This window comes from Lolium perenne, chromosome 7 (assembly GCF_019359855.2).
Source record: "Lolium perenne isolate Kyuss_39 chromosome 7, Kyuss_2.0, whole genome shotgun sequence".
Lineage (NCBI taxonomy): Eukaryota > Viridiplantae > Streptophyta > Magnoliopsida > Poales > Poaceae > Lolium > Lolium perenne.
This window is the reverse complement of record NC_067250.2, coordinates 28,394,008-28,410,762: the sequence shown is the minus strand read 5'-3', so window position 1 is coordinate 28,410,762 and position 16,755 is coordinate 28,394,008. Positions and strand designations below refer to the sequence as shown.

The window sequence follows — 16,755 nt, the reverse complement described above, 5'->3', positions numbered from 1 at the left end:
GAACACCATTGTTGCTAATGATATGGAAAATTCTAAGCTTGGGGAAGCTGGTTTTGATGAGCATGATCTTTTTAGTCCACCAAGCATTGAGGAGAAAATTTTCTTTGATGATACTTTGCCTCCTATTTATGATGATTATAATGATAGTAGTCTTTTGGTGCCACCTACTATGGAGAGTAAATTTTGTTGTGATTATACTATGCCTCTTACACTTGATGAGAATAATAATGATAGCTACTTTGTTGAATTTGCTCCCACAACTACTAATAAAATTGATTATGCTTATGTGGAGAGTAATAATTTTATGCATGAGACTCATGATAAGAATGCTTTATGTGATAGTTATATTGTTGAGTTTGCTCATGATGCTACTGGATATTATTATGAGAGAGGAAAATATGGTTGTAGAAATTTTCATGTTACTAAAACACCTCTCTATGTGCTGAAATTTTTCAAGCTACACTTGTTTTATCTTCCTATGCTTGTTACTTTGCTCTTCATGAACTTGTTTATTTACAAGATTCCTTTGCATAGGAAGCATGTTAGACTTAAATGTGTTTTGAATTTGCCTCTTGATGCTCTCTTTTGCTTCAAATACTATTTCTTGCGAGTGCATCATTAAAACTGCTGAGCCCATCTTAATGGCTATAAAGAAAGAACTTCTTGGGAGATAACCCATGTGTTATTTTGCTACAGTACTTTGTTTTATATTTGTGTCTTGGAAGTTGTTTACTACTGTAGCAACCTCTCCTTATCTTAGTTTTGTGTTTTGTTGTGCCAAGTAAAGCCGTTGATAGAAAAGTAAGTACTAGATTTGGATTACTGCACAGTTCCAGATTTCTTTGCTGTCACGAATCTGGGTCCACCTCCCTGTAGGTAGCTCAGAAAATTAAGCCAATTTACGTGCATGATCCTCAGATATGTACGCAACTTTCATTCAATTTGAGCATTTTCATTTGAGCAAGTCTGGTGCCATTTTAAAATTCGTCAATACGAACTGTTCTGTTTTGACAGATTCTGCCTTTTATTTCGCATTGCCTCTTTTGCTATGTTGGATGAATTTCTTTGATCCACTAATGTCCAGTAGCATTATGCAATGTCCAGAAGTGTTAAGAATGATTGTGTCACCTCCGAATATGTTAATTTTTATTGTGCACTAACCCTCTAATGAGTTGTTTCGAGTTTGGTGTGGAGGAAGTTTTCAAGGGTCAAGAAAGGAGGATGATATACTATGATCAAGAAGAGTGAAAGCTCTAAGCTTGGGGATGCCCCGGTGGTTCATCCCTGCATATTTCAAGAAGACTCAAGCGTCTAAGCTTGGGGATGCCCAAGGCATCCCCTTCTTCATCGACAAATTATCAGGTTCCTTCTCTTGAAACTATATTTTTATTCGGTCACATCTTATGCACTTTACTTGGAGCGTCTGTATGTTTCTTGTTTTTGTTTTTGTTTGAATAAATGCTTGTGTGGGAGAGAGACACGCTCCGCTGGTTCGTATGAACACATGTGTTCTTAGCTCATAGTATTCATGGCGAAGTTTCTTCTTCGTTAAATTGTTATATGGTTGGAATTGGAAAATGATACATGTAGTAATTGCTATAAATGTCTTGGGTAATGTGATACTTGGCAATTGTTGTGCTCATGATTAAGCTCTTGCATCATATGCTTTGCACCCATTAATGAAGAAATACATAGAGCATGCTAAAATTTGGTTTGCATATTTGGTTTCTCTAAGGTCTAGATAATTTCTAGTATTGAGTTTGAACAACAAGGAAGACGGTGTAGAGTCTTATAATGTTTTCAATATGTCTTTTATGTGAGTTTTGCTGCACCGGTTCATCCTTGTGTTTGTTTCAAATAAGCCTTGCTAGCCTAAACCTTGTATCGAGAGGGAATACTTCTCATGCATCCAAAATCCTTGAGCCAAACAACACTATGCCATTTGTGTCCACCATACCTACCTACTACATGGTATTTCCCGCCATTCCAAAGTAAATTGCTTGAGTGCTACCTTTAAAATTCCATCATTCACCTTTGCAATATATAGCTCATGGGACAAATAGCTTAAAAACTATTGTGGTATTGAATATGTAATTATGCACTTTATCTCTTATTAAGTTGCTTGTTGTGCGATAACCATGTTAACTGGGGACGCCATCAATTTTTCATTGTTGAATTTCATGTGAGTTGCTATGCATGTTCGTCTTGTCTGAAGTAAGAGAGATCTACCACCTTATGGTTAAGCATGCATATTGTTAGAGAAGAACATTGGGCCGCTAACTAAAGCCATGATTCATGGTGGAAGTTTCAGTTTTGGACATATATCCTCAATCTCAAATGAGAAAATTATTAATTGTTGTTACATGCTTATGCATAAAAGAGGAGTCCATTATCTGTTGTCTATGTTGTCCCGGTATGGATGTCTAAGTTGAAGAATAATCAATAGCGAGAAATCCAATGCGAGCTTTCTCCTTAGACCTTTGTACAGGCGGCATAGAGGTACCCCTTTGTGACACTTGGTTAAAACATGTGCATTGTGATGATCCGGTAGTCCAAGCTAATTAGGACAAGGTGCGGGCACTATTAGTACACTATGCATGAGGCTTGCAACTTGTAAGATATAATTTACATGATACATATGCTTTATTACTACCGTTGACAAAATTGTTTCATGTTTTCAAAATCAAAGCTCTAGCACAAATATAGCAATCGATGCTTTTCCTCTATGGAGGACCATTCTTTTACTTTCAATGTTGAGTCAGTTCACCTATTTCTCTCCACCTCAAGAAGCAAACACTTGTGTGAACTGTGCATTGATTCCTACATACTTGCATATTGCACTTGTTATATTACTTTGCATTGACAACTATCCATGAGATATACATGTTACAAGTTGAAAGCAACCGCTGAAACTTCATCTTCCTTTGTGTTGCTTCAATGCCTTTACTTTGAATTATTGCTTTATGAGTTAACTCTTATGCAAGACTTATTGATGCTTGTCTTGAAGTGCTATTCATGAAAAGTCTTTGCTATATGATTCACTTGTTTACTCATGTCATATACATTGTTTTGATCGCTGCATTCACTACATATGCTTTACAAATAGTATGATCAAGATTATGATGGCATGTCACTCCAGAAATTATCTGTGTTATCGTTTTACCTGCTCGGGACGAGCAGAACTAAGCTTGGGGATGCTGATACGTCTCCGACGTATCGATAATTTCTTATGTTCCATGCCACATTATTGATGTTATCTACATGTTTTATGCACACTTTATGTCATATTCGTGCATTTTCTGGAACTAACCTATTAACAAGATGCCGAAGTGCCAGTTGCTGTTTTCTGCTGTTTTTGGTTTCAGAAATCCTAGTAACGAAATATTCTCGGAATCGGACGAAATCAACGCCAAAGATCTTAGAATCCCCGGAAGCATCCAGAACACACGAGAGGGACCAGAGGGGGGGCACAGGCCCACCACACCATACCCTGGCGCGGCCTAGGGGGGGCCCGCGCCCCCCTATGGTTTGGCCAGCCCTTCGACCCTCCTGCGCCGCCTCTTCGCCTATATAAAGCCCCTGGATCGAAAACCCTATCACGTTCGACGAAACCCACCGAAACCTTCCAGAGCCGCCGCCATCGCGATGCCAAGATCTGGGGGACAGGAGTCTCTGTTTCGGCACCCTGCCGGAGCGGGGAAGTGCCCCCGGAAGGCTTCTCCATCGACACCGCTGCCATCTCCACCGCCATCTTCATCACCGCTGCTGCTCCCATGAGGAGGGAGTAGTTCTCCATCGAGGCTCGGGGCTGTACCGGTAGCTATGTGGTTAATCTCTCTCCTATGTACCTCAATACAATGATCTCATGAGCTGCTTTACATGATTGAGATTCATATGAGTTTGTATCACAATTTATCTATGTGCTACTCTAGCAAAGTTATTAAAGTAGTTCTATTCCTCCTGCACGTGTGTAAAGGTGACAGTGTGTGCACCGTGTTAGTACTTGGTTTATGCTATGATCATGATCTCTTGTAGATTGCGAAGTTAACTATTGCTATGATAATATTGATGTGATCTATTCCTCCTACATATGCATGAAGGTGACAGTGTGCATGCTATGTTAGTTCTTGGTTTAGTCTATTGATCTATCTTACACTATAAGGTTACTTAAACATGAGCATTATTGTGGAGCTTGTTAACTCCGGCATTGAGGGTTCGTGTAATCCTACGCAATGTGTTCATCATCCAACAAAAGTGTAGAGTATGCATTTATCTATTCTGTTATGTGATCAATATTGAGAGTGTCCACTAGTGAAAGTGTAATCCCTAGGCCTTGTTCCTAAATACTGCTATCGCTTGTTTCTTGTTTCTTTGCGTTACTACTGCTGCAATACTACCACCATCAACTACACGCCAGCAAGCTATTTTCTGGCACCGTTGCTACTGCTCATACTTATTCATACCACCTGTATTTCACTATCTCTTCGCCGAACTAGTGCACCTATTTGGTGTGTTGGGGACACAAGAGACTTCTTGCTTTGTGGTTGCAGGGTTGCATGAGAGGGATATCTTTGACCTCTTCCTCCCTGAGTTCGATAAACCTTGGGTATCCACTTAAGGGAAAACTTGCTGCTGTTCTACAAACCTCTGCTCTTGGAGGCCCAACACTGTCTACAGGAAAGGAGGGGGAAAGTAGACATCACCGTGTCGGCCCACTCACTCGCTCACTCTCTCGTTCTCTCCCGAAACCCTAACCTAAGGCGATTTGGTGGCGACGTCGCCGCCACCATGGTCGCCGCCTACTCCGGCCATCTCCGGCCAAGCTAAGGCTCGCCATGGTGCGCAGATGAACCAGCGTGTGACGGCGCGTCGATTCATCTATCTCGATTGGTCATTTGCGTCCTCGGCAGCTCGAGCGCGTGCGTGCTGCTCACGGTCGCTGATGTACTAGTGGCGATCTCCAGCGATCTAGGGTTTCTCACCAACCCTGGATGCTCGTCAACCTGTCTAGTGATGTGCGTGTCTTGGCATGGCTTGGCCATGGTCTGGCGTCGCCGTGGTTGGCCGTGCCACCGTGCTGCCATGGCCGCCGCTTCACCCTTCACCAAGTAATCCCCTTTGCTTCTTCTACCTCCTCTACTCCACCTATTCCTTCTCGATCTATGCCTCTGGCTCTACTGCGTATGCTGCTGCTGTGCTCCTGTGTTGCTCCGTTGCTGTTCTTGCTTGCATGTGTTGTGCTGTGGTGCTGATGCGCATGCTTTGCTCTATCTTAATCCTACTGATGCCCTTCCTATGCCTACCGGCTTTCTGTGTTGTGCTCAATCCATTGATCCATGCTTATATGTTGTGCAAATTGTCACTGGGCCTTGTGTAAATGCTTAATGGTCTTGTTCATATGCTCACTGGCTTGTTCATAGGCCTACTGGTTGATTCATATGCTCATTGAATTTCTATTGACCTAGGTTTGCTTCACTGACACTTGTGGTGTCAGTGATGCTCATGTGCTACTTCTTGTGATATGCTGATGTGCATGCCATGCTATATTCCTAAGCTTGTTGATGCTATCCTATGCTTCTTGGCTTGATCTTATGCTTATTGAACTTGTGATTGTCCTAGGTTTGCACTACTGACTCTTGTGATGTCAGTGATGCTCACCTTTGGTTTGTACAAGCTTCAGTTGATCCACTTCTTGGATCCTGGCTTGCCTGTGATGCTCTTCTTGGTCTTGTACTCAATTTGCTAGAGCAATTATCTACTAGTGGCTTACTTATTGGTTAATTCCTTGCTATATGGATGCATTGCTAGCTGTTGTAGTTACTGATGGATGCTAATGATGCTTATGTATCTGAGTATGTGTTGATGTTGCCTTACAGTGATGCCTTGACATAATTCATGGATGAATTTGTTATGTATTCCTTCCTGGATGAATGGATTACTGATGAACTGCTTATGCAGTGATACTTAAGTGTCTTGCTATGCATGATTTGATATTTCCATGGATAACTTGGAAGTATTACAAGTCTGAATCCATTCTTGGATAGTAATGGATTATTTGCTGTTGGTAAATAGATGGATTTGTGTTTGTTGTGACCTCAGTATCTTTGCTACTGACTGGTTGCTCACACAGTTGAAAGCCATTATGCTTGCCTCTGAAGAAATTCTAGGGTTTCTGATGGTGGTTCTTGTTAGCTGTTATTACTGGTAAATCATGTACTGGTGCTATCTGTGCATGTGTGCTTGCTTGTGTGCACATCTGCGCATGTGTTCTTGGTTTATATGCACATAAATTGTATCTGGATGGTTCTAGGTTTTAATAGCTCTCTCTTACTGCCAGTGATCCTTGGTAAATACCAAGTGATGATCTCCCTTGAGCATCTGCTCAACCCATTACTTGTGTCATGCATAATTGATGGATTGGATCCACAGGATCCTCTCCAGGAACTTGGTATACCTTGTTCCAACTCCTAGAAAGAATTCTTTTGTTGATGCAGTGCTTCTGGATGGTTTTATGTTCACAGCCCTTCTCCTCCCAGCTTCTGGTTGATCTTCTCCTTAGGTCACCATGCTTTCTGGTTGATTGATTGGTGGTTTTGGATGAATGGTTGGTTTCTGTGATGGTTGGTGCTGTTCTTGAGCAAGAACACAGGATGAACTCTACCCTTTTTCTTCACTGGTTGCCTGGTGAATGCTTATCTGGTCGATTGTGCATCATTTCTAGGGTTTCTACCCTATTTATATTGCTGGTACTTCTTCTCTGGCCATGCCACACAAGCCTGGCTTGGCCTGGTGACTAGGCTGTGCCTTGTCTTGCTGTTGCTTGCACAACAACCCATGAGCTGTGAGCTCTTTTTGTGAAACTTGAGCCCCTGTGCTCTGCTCAGTTTTGGTCTGCTGGTGATCCTATCCTGTTTGGTCACTGGTTTGGACAAACACAAGTGTCATTGGCACTTGGTTCATCCCTGGCTAGTACTGACTTGATTTACTAACCCCTTTTCTAGCTATTCCCTTTGTTTTGCAGGTTTTGAAGGTGAATATGACCACAAGATCAATCCTTCCAAGACACTAGTTTTAGGTTTTAGTCTAGAATCAAATATTGTAATCTTCTTTTCATTTTATTTACTTATTCATTCAATTCTTGTAATAAGGAATATTGTGAAGACATTGTATATGTGTGTGTGTTATCAATAAAGCTCAAGTTTTGTTTATGAGCTCATTTGTATTTGTATTATTCACTTGTAAATGATTGATGTATTTATATTTCAATTTGAAATTCAAATTGACTTGAATTGATGAAATGTGTTTGAAATATGATATGTTTTTGAATTCATAATTCAATTTCTATATTATTTATCATTTCTATTTTGAGTTATAAACTCAATATAACTTATCAAATGAAATCAACTCCCAAATCAACAAGATACAAAAGAGATCATGTCAAAATTCTTAATTACTCGATGCCTAACCCTAATTGCAAGTGAGATAGAACCTTGATCCCTCTTAGGTTTAGTTGCAATAAGGCGCGAAAATTTCCCTCGTTTTGCGATGAAATGCACATCCCATTTCTAAATCTACCCTTCGATGTTCCTATGTTGTGGGTTATTACACCGCCGCGCCGTTTGACCCCAACGATGCGCCTACACCGGCTACTGTTGGTCGGCACGTCGGAAATAAGAAATCCAAGGCAATGAGGGATGCCACGCCGGCCATTGAGAAGCTCCACTCGTCCATCCTGGCATGCATTACTGACGCCGCCGCGCATGATGCCACGCGGGCGGAGCAAGCCGCGAAGATGGAGGAGGTGGCTTTGGCAAGGTAGCCGTCGGTTATGGAGAGGAGGATATCAAGCTCTACCTGATCAAAGCCAACATCATCGCCAAGAAGAGGAAGGAGGATCTAGCGATCCTGCTTGTCGACACCAGCGGCATGGACGACGACGTCAAGGCGTGGTGTGCTGCGCAACGCACCACCAACCTAGCGGAGAGTCGAGCTCCACCCGCGCCCCAGCCCAGCACCGCGACTCCACCGGCCACTACTCCACTGGCCACTGGCGATTCCCCATCGAATGCCTCGTCGCCGATCACTACACCGATGACACCCACCATCGTCCCCGATTCCCCGGTTGAGGGAATAGCTTGATTCCCGCGTTGCTGGCCAGCCTGCGTGCCCCTTTTTGTTTGGTTCACTAGACATTTCAATGCCGCGATTTGTGACGTTGTGTTCGTAGAGACTTCCATTTGCGACGATGTGTTTCAGCGAGACAATGATCTTTTGGGCGTGAAATCTAATCGTCCAACGTTTTTAAGTTCCGAATTTGGGGTCGGGCGTTTAGGGGGTGCAACTAGGCGCCGGTACCCCCTATTTAGGAGTTACACACCGGCACCCACCATACGGTCAGGCGCAAGACGATGTATGGGGGATGAGTGGAGATGCTCTCAGGACCAAGCGCCCTCATGGTCCCGTCGGCTCTGTGGAATCGCCTGGGCCATGCCATGCCCGTCCTCGCCGGAGAGGGTAAGAGCATGTCCAACCGCGTCTCCCAAAGCGACCCCAAAGATATTTGGGGCGCGCCGGACATTTTTTCATTCCCAACCGTGCGCCCCAAAGGCCCTTTCCGTCCGGCGCGGCCCAATACGCTGTCCGGCGCTCCGAGCCCGTCCCCGGTCCACATGGGACGCTCTGGGCATGTCGGGCACAACGAGAAGCGAGGCGAGGAGTGGCGGGCCCGATGCATTAGTGACACGGAAGTCTAAAACCCCGTCGCCCTACCTCTGGTCAAGCGACGTTAATTGCCCCCAGCTTTCCCAGGCGATGCAGTGAAGCGTCTCGTGGTGCATGGCCGCATTGCCATCCGCGCCGGCATTTATTGCGGCCAACGCCCCGCAGCCGCCTCGCCTGCCTGTCATGTGTTCTGGTTTAGCACACGACAAAGGGTTTTCGCCGGGGGAGGGGGGGGGGGAGAGGGTAGTTGATGTGGCCCGTAAATCTTTTTCGTCTGTCAGTTAGGGGACACACGATAATGATCCGCTGTTGTAATGGCTGCGTTAGATGCGGCCATCCATGCCATGTGCCTCTGTTGGCTGCCGTATTGAACCCTTTGTCATGTACTTTCCTAGCTTTTGTTGTGTGCTCAATCTTCGCCGAGTGTTTTTCTAAAATTTTGCCGTGTCTTTTTATTTTGCCGTGTGTGCATATTTTGCCGTGCGTTTCTTTGCTGGAACACGGTAACTCTAAACTTTGCCGAGTTTGTGGCTGTTTGGCACAAGGCAAAAGGTGCACCACACTGCAACAACACCAGTTTCTGGCAGTGGACCTCACAGTAAGCGAAATTAAGATCGATCTCAGTGTAGCATTGCCCTAATAACTAACCCCAAAACTACGTGATTTTTTAATTATTTTTTCTTTATTTGACAAATAATACTTGTTTTGATAAATTTCACAAATAATACACAATCGGGTATTGTTTACCGATTAGTACTTTTCGAGCTAGATTAACCCGACAGGTAGAAATACTCCGAATCTTCGGCTAATCAAGGAGCGCATGCAAGCAGCAGGTCGGCATGGGCAGCAGGCAAACGGGCATGGGCAGAAAAGTGGGTGCAGGAAAAAGATTCAAGTATCAGAGCGGTTGGGTTGGGCTTCCCTGATATGTGCCTGTTGGGCGGGCCTTGCCTAATAGGCTCTATCGGGTTAGTTTTTTCTGATATGTTTTTGGTTTGCTATATCATACAGATTGGTCCACCGAATTTTGACCAGTTGGATTAGTCTAGTCTGAAAAACACTAATAGGGAAACAGTATCCTACCGGTGTATTATTTGTGAAATTTATAAAAATTATTTTATTTGTGAAACTAAAAAAAGTATTATTAAAGAAAATCTCCAAAACTATCATATTAAAGAAAATCTCCAAAATTAACTCCTCGGGGAAGATCATGCCTACAATACTACTATAATTGAGCCCGAAAAGTACTAATCAGGAAATAATATCCCGATAATGTATTATTTGTGAAATTTATCAAAAGTGAGTATTATTTGTGGAACTAAAGAAATAAAGTAATAAAAAAATCTCCAAAACTATCATATTTTGTAGAGCACTCTTCCCCAAGGAGTCTGTATAAGTACAAGATCATGCCTACAATACTACCACAACTGAATCCGGCAAGCTAGGGGGCCGCGCATCTGCAACAATCGTAGATCCTTCTAAAGTAGAGCAGATAGATGGCGCCAGCTGCTAATTTCGATCAGAGCTTCACCTTGTCGATGGCCCGCCCTCCTCGTGCCAAACTATCCTGCAGCTCCCTCATGTAATCGCTGTTCTTCATCTTCTTGTATAGCCTGGGCCTCTTGTCGCTCACCAGCTCCGGCGCCGGCTCCACCTCTCTCTCCGGGTCCACCGTGTAGAACGCGGCCACCGACACCCGCTCCCGCTCCCCATTCGTCACCACCTTGTGAACCGGGCTCGTGAGCAAACCATTGCTCATCACCTCCACCGTATCACCTAAGTTCACCACCAGCGCGCCGGGGACGACGGGCACGTCGTACCATTGGCCGTCGCGTAGTACCTGGAGCCCGGCTGCGTCGGCGAGGAGGATGGTGAGCATGCTGCCGTCCGAGTGGGGCCTGACACCTAGGACTTTTTCTGGGCGCGGGCAGCGAGGGTAGAGGTTGAGGCCGACGTACGTCACTGCCTTCTCGTCCAGCATGTCAGCAAGGTACCTCTCCTCGCGCAGCCCAGCCACCTTGGCGACCTCCCGGAGCACGCCGTCGGCGAGCTCCCTGCACCGCCCGGCATACCGGTGCAGGACGTCCCGGAAGGAAGGGGGTTGCGTCGGCCAGAGGTCGTCAAGCCTCTGGGATTCCGCTTCCATGATGAAGTAGAACTGGTCACGCCAGTCTAGGACCGGCCATTCGGACCGATCCATGTCGCTGCCGTAGCTTTCGAGTCGGTACTCTTTCTTGCCGCCCACCAGGTTGGTGTACTTCTGCTTCTCTTCTAACGGGAGCTTGAAGAGCTCCGTCGTCACAGTCATCATCTCGGCCAGGAGAGCCGGCTCGATCCCGTGCCCAACAGCCTGCAGAAATTCAGACGTAGCCGATCACTACCTAATCGAAGATGAGGCTGAATTAATAGAAGGTGTCGTCAGTTTTCTTGCCATGAAGAGGCCCCAGTTCTGGAGGGCGTAACTCAGCTTGGCCGCCTCGTCGGCAGCGCCGGCGGACAGACGGTTGAGATCGACGACTGGGATGGGGTCCGTCACGTCGTCGCTGGCGACGGCGGCGGTGGGACGGTCATTGTCGCGGACCACGTAGCGGCTCGGCACCTCATCTCTGCCGGCTGCCGCTAGCTCCTGCACGTTCGGTAGGATCTTCCACTGTCGTTGGTCATCATCGGCCATCCTTCCTTCCCTTACGATCGGTGTGGATGATGAATCTCGAGCTCCCCTGCACCGTGCACATGTCTCGAGATCATAACCATATATACGATACGTGCAAAAGCAGGAGGAGGTCGGAGAAGAGGGTGAAACGACCCGGAGACTCACGGCGTGGTTGATGGCGAAGCAGACGAGCTAGGGGACGACTGTGGAGGCCGGGAGAGGACTACGGTTCCGAGGCTCGAGCTCCGTGTACTGTACTGGCGAAGACGGCGCGGCAGGGGAGGCTGCGGCGTCGCGGATCAACCGGGCGGAGCGGAGAGGCGACGGGGGTCAGGCGGGCGGCTGCTCGTGGGCGAGGCGTGCGCTGATGAGAATGAGAATGGTGGGAGAGGGAGGGAGGAGCAGACTGAGCCGGGCGAGTAGAGTATAAAAAAGAGGAAGGAGAGGAGAGGTAGGCAAGAGAGCAAGAGCGGTGCATTAAGTTGGGGCTGACGACGACGGTGAGGTTACCCACCCTTCCATCGGCGGTGACGCGGAGGGGATCGCTGTCGTACACGTGGGAGAAGGGTTTGGCATCTGGCTAGTGGAGTCAAGCAGGGCGCCGAGCTTCGCAGGCGCCTTGTCGTCTTGCGCGCCTCCTAATATTCCCTTGGACTTTTGCGGCCTTCCTTTTTTTTCCCTCCATGCTACAGTATAGATGAGGAAAATGAAAAAAAAAAGGCCGCTGTTTGCGTTAATCGATCGCGCGTTGATTATCGTCGGGTGTTTGTGTTTTTCACGGCCGCGCGATCGTGCAAAGCATTCAACGCAGCTGGCCCACCACCTTGTCCATCGTCACGTCGGCCACACAATCCTCATCCAGTCCTCCTCCCTCGATTTTGTGGATGATCGCGCGTTGATTATTCGAGCTGCTTTTCTGCCTCAAGAAAATGATAAAAAAATACTCCCTCCTTGCTACGAAGATTATATGAGATTCACTACCGGAAAGGAAAATAAGACTTTATCGTGCAACTATTTGCACAGCAACGGGTCCTATATGCACGGCGAAGGCATTGCCGTGCGATGCCGCACGGTAAAGTCGCACGGCAATGCCATTGAGGACAAAGGCTTTTTTGCCGTGCAACTCGCCAACGTTGCACGGCAAATGCTTTGCTGTGCGACGCCGCATGGCAAAGATCACTTCTTTACCGTGTGCCAAACATGTTTTATCTAAAAAAAAAAGTCCCCAAACTAGCTAGTCCGAGAATCAAACCTAGGACGCAGAGTAGGGAAAACGTGCAACCTTACCACTGGGCTAAGTATTCGTTTGTTGATAAATATATCCCGCCACGCCTTTTGAGATTTGCCGTGCTACCCAGCTGCGCGCACGGCAAAGGGTGAGGCACGGCAATGCCCAACGTCTTTACCGTGCACCGAATCTTTGCCTTGCGGTGTGTTGGGCCATTCCGTGCACTTTTCTTCGCCTTGCAGCCTCTTCTGTCATTCCCGTGAATCGTATCTTTGCCGTGCGCTTGTGTCTATCTTTCCCGTGGTCAAGATCTTTGCCGTGCGTTTTTATCTGTGCGCATGGCAAAGAAATCTTTGCCGTGCGGGGGCACACGGCAAAGAAAGACTGCACAACGACGCCTATTTTTCCCGTAGTGATTTGTCAAATTTTAAAATGTATCTAGATGCTATTTAGTGTAGTTACATCCTACATTTCAAAATCTCCTAGAACGGAGTGAGTACCACACTTCGAATGATCTTGTCAGGAAACTACCACATTAAAGAAATTATACATAATACTCAATTAGCCCTGTTAAACCAGTTTTCTGACAATTTGGGCCCACCTATCAGGTCGATGTGGAGGTGAAAACTTAATTGTCGATTTATTTTTGCAAATAACCCAAAAAATGTTATTTTATTTCACATAAAGGTTCTCCTTAATTTTCCACGTAATAAAAATAGACAAAGGAAGAAACATAACCCCAAAAAAAGCCCCTCAATGCTGGTCTCACGAGGTCAATGCCCTGGCCACCCACCATGGCGAGATCGTCGCCCTCGACCTGCCCAACGCCCCCATCTCACAAGGACCCCAACTAACTGTCGCACGTGTGCTCCCTCCTACCCTACCGCCGGCGGCCTCGCTTAGCACTAGGGCCGCACAGTCTCTTGTCCATCGATGGGTACAAGCACCCGCACGGATCGGGAGCATGCTTCTCCGGTGCGAGTAGCCGCTGCAGACGTCTTGTTTGGGGATTCATTGGGTAGTCCATGGGCATCACGCTCGCTGGAGAAAGCGGCGGAGCATGGCAGGCCGTCGGAGACACGCAACATGTCCATGGACACGAGCGTCTCAGTGTCCTACCCTCCCTTGGGGACAGTGTCAACGTGGGCATGCATTCTCTATCCACTGCTCGCGAAGGGCATCAACTCAAGACAGGGAAGCTGCAATGTTACAGCGTGGCGGGCTAGGTGGCGAGGTAGGCATGGCGATGAAGTGGGCCAGCGCAGATCTGGATTCCGAGTAGCTTGCCTCGATTCTTTGCACCATGAGGTTGAGGGAAATGAAACGAGCTCGAGGAGGGCATCAGCTCGAGACGGGGGTGGCTACGACGATGGTGAGGAGAGCTGAGCACGTGATGACATTGGGACTCCAAGTTCAGAGTGTTGTGTCAGCAGAGTATTTTCCCCACAAGGGTGACTCGAGGGTTTATATTGAACTCTCGGGGAACTGATCAAAGAGTGTTCTCTCCCTCTCTTTTTCTAGCAATCATGCAAAGTAAAACAAACGCCTTGTGTCCCCAACTTCATTGTGGGGTTGTCAAGCACAAGGTTTTGTGTAAGTAAATAAAACACAAGTAATAATAAAACAAGTAAAACTTGCTAGAAATAGGTAACTAAGTAAAAATTGTAAAAGGGTTGATTATTTTGGGTGTTGCGGATGCAAATAAGAAAAGTACATATATTTTTGCATTTTCGGATTAAAATAGTTCAGCTAATAGGAAACACGATAAAAGCAATATAAAGGTGTTTCTTATGATAAAATAGTGCAGCTCATGGGTTCACTTGAATATTCTCTCTTTTAAGATTTAGTGGACAATAACAATGCAATAATGAGATATGAAGATGCAAAATAAAAACATGTGAAAGATACCCATTTATATGGGCATCACGTCCTAAGATAGAGATGATGCAATACATCTCTCTTATACTCCACAAGAAGGGAAAATCCATCAATCTCGTATTAAGAATTAGCAGAGCATAGCCATAAGTACTTTGACATAATGTTTGAACTTCAAATATGCTACCTTGAACAGTCAAGATCATCACTTTTGTCACATAACGAACATAGCACATCCATTCACTTTATCCATGATGAGGTAAGAAAAGGCATCTGCATCGTGGATCGGGAGGAATACTTCGGTGGGACAGCTAGACATTTGAATTGTGGGTTGATTTCTCAATTAATGAGGGGCTAAAGTGCAAAAGCGCAGATGACGTATGACACAACGATCGCATTGCAAACTAATAGTAAAGATACAAATACATAGACCAAATACATCGACATATACAAAAGCTATATGTACAATATATAGCCTAATTGATAATACTAGTGTGTCTGGTTTATTTTATATAAAGTGCACTACGACGAAGAAAAAATAAAGTGGGTTTCAGAGTGATAGTAGCACAGTACGAGTGAATCCAACACCGCACCCCGCACGTGCAGTAATCCGCATATAGATCCTTCAAGAAGAGCAGAAGGCACCAGGTGCTAATTTCGATCGATCAGATCTTCACCCTGTCGATTGCCCTCTCCCTTCGCGCCAAACTCTCGTGGAGCTTCCTGATGTAGTCGCTGTTCTTCATCTTCCCGTACCGCCTGGGCTTCTCCTCGCTCACCAGCTCCGGCGCCGGCTCCACCTCCCTCTCTGGGTCCGCCGTGTAGAACGCCGCCACCGACACCCGCTTGCTCTCCGAATTCGCCACCACTTTGTGAACCGGGCTCTTCAGCAGACCATTGCTCACCACCTCCACCGTATCCCCTAAATTCACCACCAGCGCGCCAGGGACCACGGGCACGTCGTACCATTCGCCATCGCGTAGCACCTGGAGTCCGGCCGCGTTGTTGAGGACGACGGTGACCATGGAGGCGTCGGAGTGGGGCCTGAACCCCAGGACTTTCTCGGGGCGGGGGCAGCGAGGGTAGAGGTTGAGCCGGATGTACGTCACGGCCTTCTCGTCCAGCATGTCAACCAGGCACCCTTCCTCGCGCAGCCCGACCACCTTGGCGACCTCCCGGAGCACGCCGTCGGCGAGCTCCCTGCACTGCGCGGCGTACCGGTGCAGGACGTCCCGGAAGGAACGGGGCTGCGTCGGCCAGAGGTCATAGAGACGGCGTGATTCCGGCTCCACGATGAGGTAGAACCGGTCGCTCCAGTCCAGGACCTGCGACTCGGACAGGATCATGTCGCCGCCGTAGCCTTGGAGTTGGTGCTCTTTCTTGCCGCCCACCAGGTTTGTGTACTTCTGCTTCTCTTCTAGCGGGAGGTTGAAGAAATTCGTCGTCACGGCCATCATCTCGCCGAGGAGAGCCGGCTCGATCCCGTGCCCAACGGCCTGCAGATATTTAGAGATGGACATAGCCTGAAGATGAAACTGAATGAACGGGAAGAGAAACAGAGGAAGGTGTCGAATTTCTTACGAGGAAAAGTCCCCAGTTCTGGAGGGCGGAACGCAGCTTGGCAGCCTCGTCGGCGGCGCCGGAGGACAGACGGCTGATATCGACGACGGGGATGGGGTCGTCGCTGGCGACGCCGGAGGTGGGACGGTCATGGTGGGGGACCACGTAGCGGCTCGGCAGCTCGTCTCTGCCGGCCGCAGCTAGCTCCTGCACGTTCGGTGGGATCTTCCACTGTTGCTCATCATCAGCCATCCTTCCCTCCCTCCCTTACGATCCTTCTGAATCGATGATCAATCTAAACCTCCCCTGCAGGCCTTGCACCCTTCAGGTATAGTTTAATTAATTTGATCGCCACAAATTTTCTGAAAATTTTGGTATCGCCAAAACAACTATTTATATACTTGTACGTGCACATGTTGCGTGCAAAAGCAGTGCAGATGTAGCCGTATAAATCGGGATGACACCGTTCAGTGATCCTGATAGCGTTCACAGGATAGCGGTGGAGCATGGATAGTTTGCTTCCTCCAATCTAGCTTCCACGATCTATCGATGTCACGTACTCTCTATGATCCAAATCAAATTGTCGTAGTGTATCAAAACACGTATTTTTGGTGGCTAGGGCATGGGGCAGGATCACCTGCGCCTTCGCCAAACCCTCGATGGGAGAGGCAGAGCCAAGTGGGACCAGCTCGTGGATAGGGCTGCCAAGCTCCCCCTC

The 16,755-nt window shown here is 47.0% G+C and overlaps 2 protein-coding genes across 2 annotated transcripts; both read right to left on the bottom strand.

The window, feature by feature from the left end:
* Nucleotides 1–9,966: 9,966 nt before the first annotated feature.
* LOC127317990 (protein LATERAL BRANCHING OXIDOREDUCTASE 1) lies at nucleotides 9,967–11,818 on the bottom strand. Its single transcript, XM_051348599.2, has 3 exons — nucleotides 11,540–11,818; nucleotides 11,153–11,441; nucleotides 9,967–11,071 (listed from the first exon to the last, which is right to left on the bottom strand). Exons 2-3 carry the CDS (start codon nucleotides 11,393–11,395, stop codon nucleotides 10,241–10,243), a joined length of 1,074 nt encoding a protein of 357 aa, XP_051204559.1. The 5' UTR covers nucleotides 11,396–11,441; nucleotides 11,540–11,818; the 3' UTR covers nucleotides 9,967–10,240.
* A 3,033-nt stretch (nucleotides 11,819–14,851) lies between these two features.
* LOC127317991 (protein LATERAL BRANCHING OXIDOREDUCTASE 1) lies at nucleotides 14,852–16,539 on the bottom strand. Its single transcript, XM_051348600.2, has 2 exons — nucleotides 16,059–16,539; nucleotides 14,852–15,973 (listed from the first exon to the last, which is right to left on the bottom strand). Exons 1-2 carry the CDS (start codon nucleotides 16,287–16,289, stop codon nucleotides 15,143–15,145), a joined length of 1,062 nt encoding a protein of 353 aa, XP_051204560.1. The 5' UTR covers nucleotides 16,290–16,539; the 3' UTR covers nucleotides 14,852–15,142.
* Nucleotides 16,540–16,755: the final 216 nt, after the last annotated feature.

Bases quoted from the DNA above. Each gene is read 5' to 3' on its own strand.
- LOC127317990 (XM_051348599.2), bottom strand. From the start codon at position 11,395: ATGGCCGATGATGACCAACGACAGTGGAAGATCCTACCGAACGTGCAG. The intron at 11,072-11,152 runs GCAAGAAAACTG...GAATTTCTGCAG, and splicing joins AGAACTGGGGCCTCTTCATG to GCTGTTGGGCACGGGATCGA.
- LOC127317991 (XM_051348600.2), bottom strand. From the start codon at position 16,289: ATGGCTGATGATGAGCAACAGTGGAAGATCCCACCGAACGTGCAGGAG. The intron at 15,974-16,058 runs GTAAGAAATTCG...AAATATCTGCAG, and splicing joins AGAACTGGGGACTTTTCCTC to GCCGTTGGGCACGGGATCGA.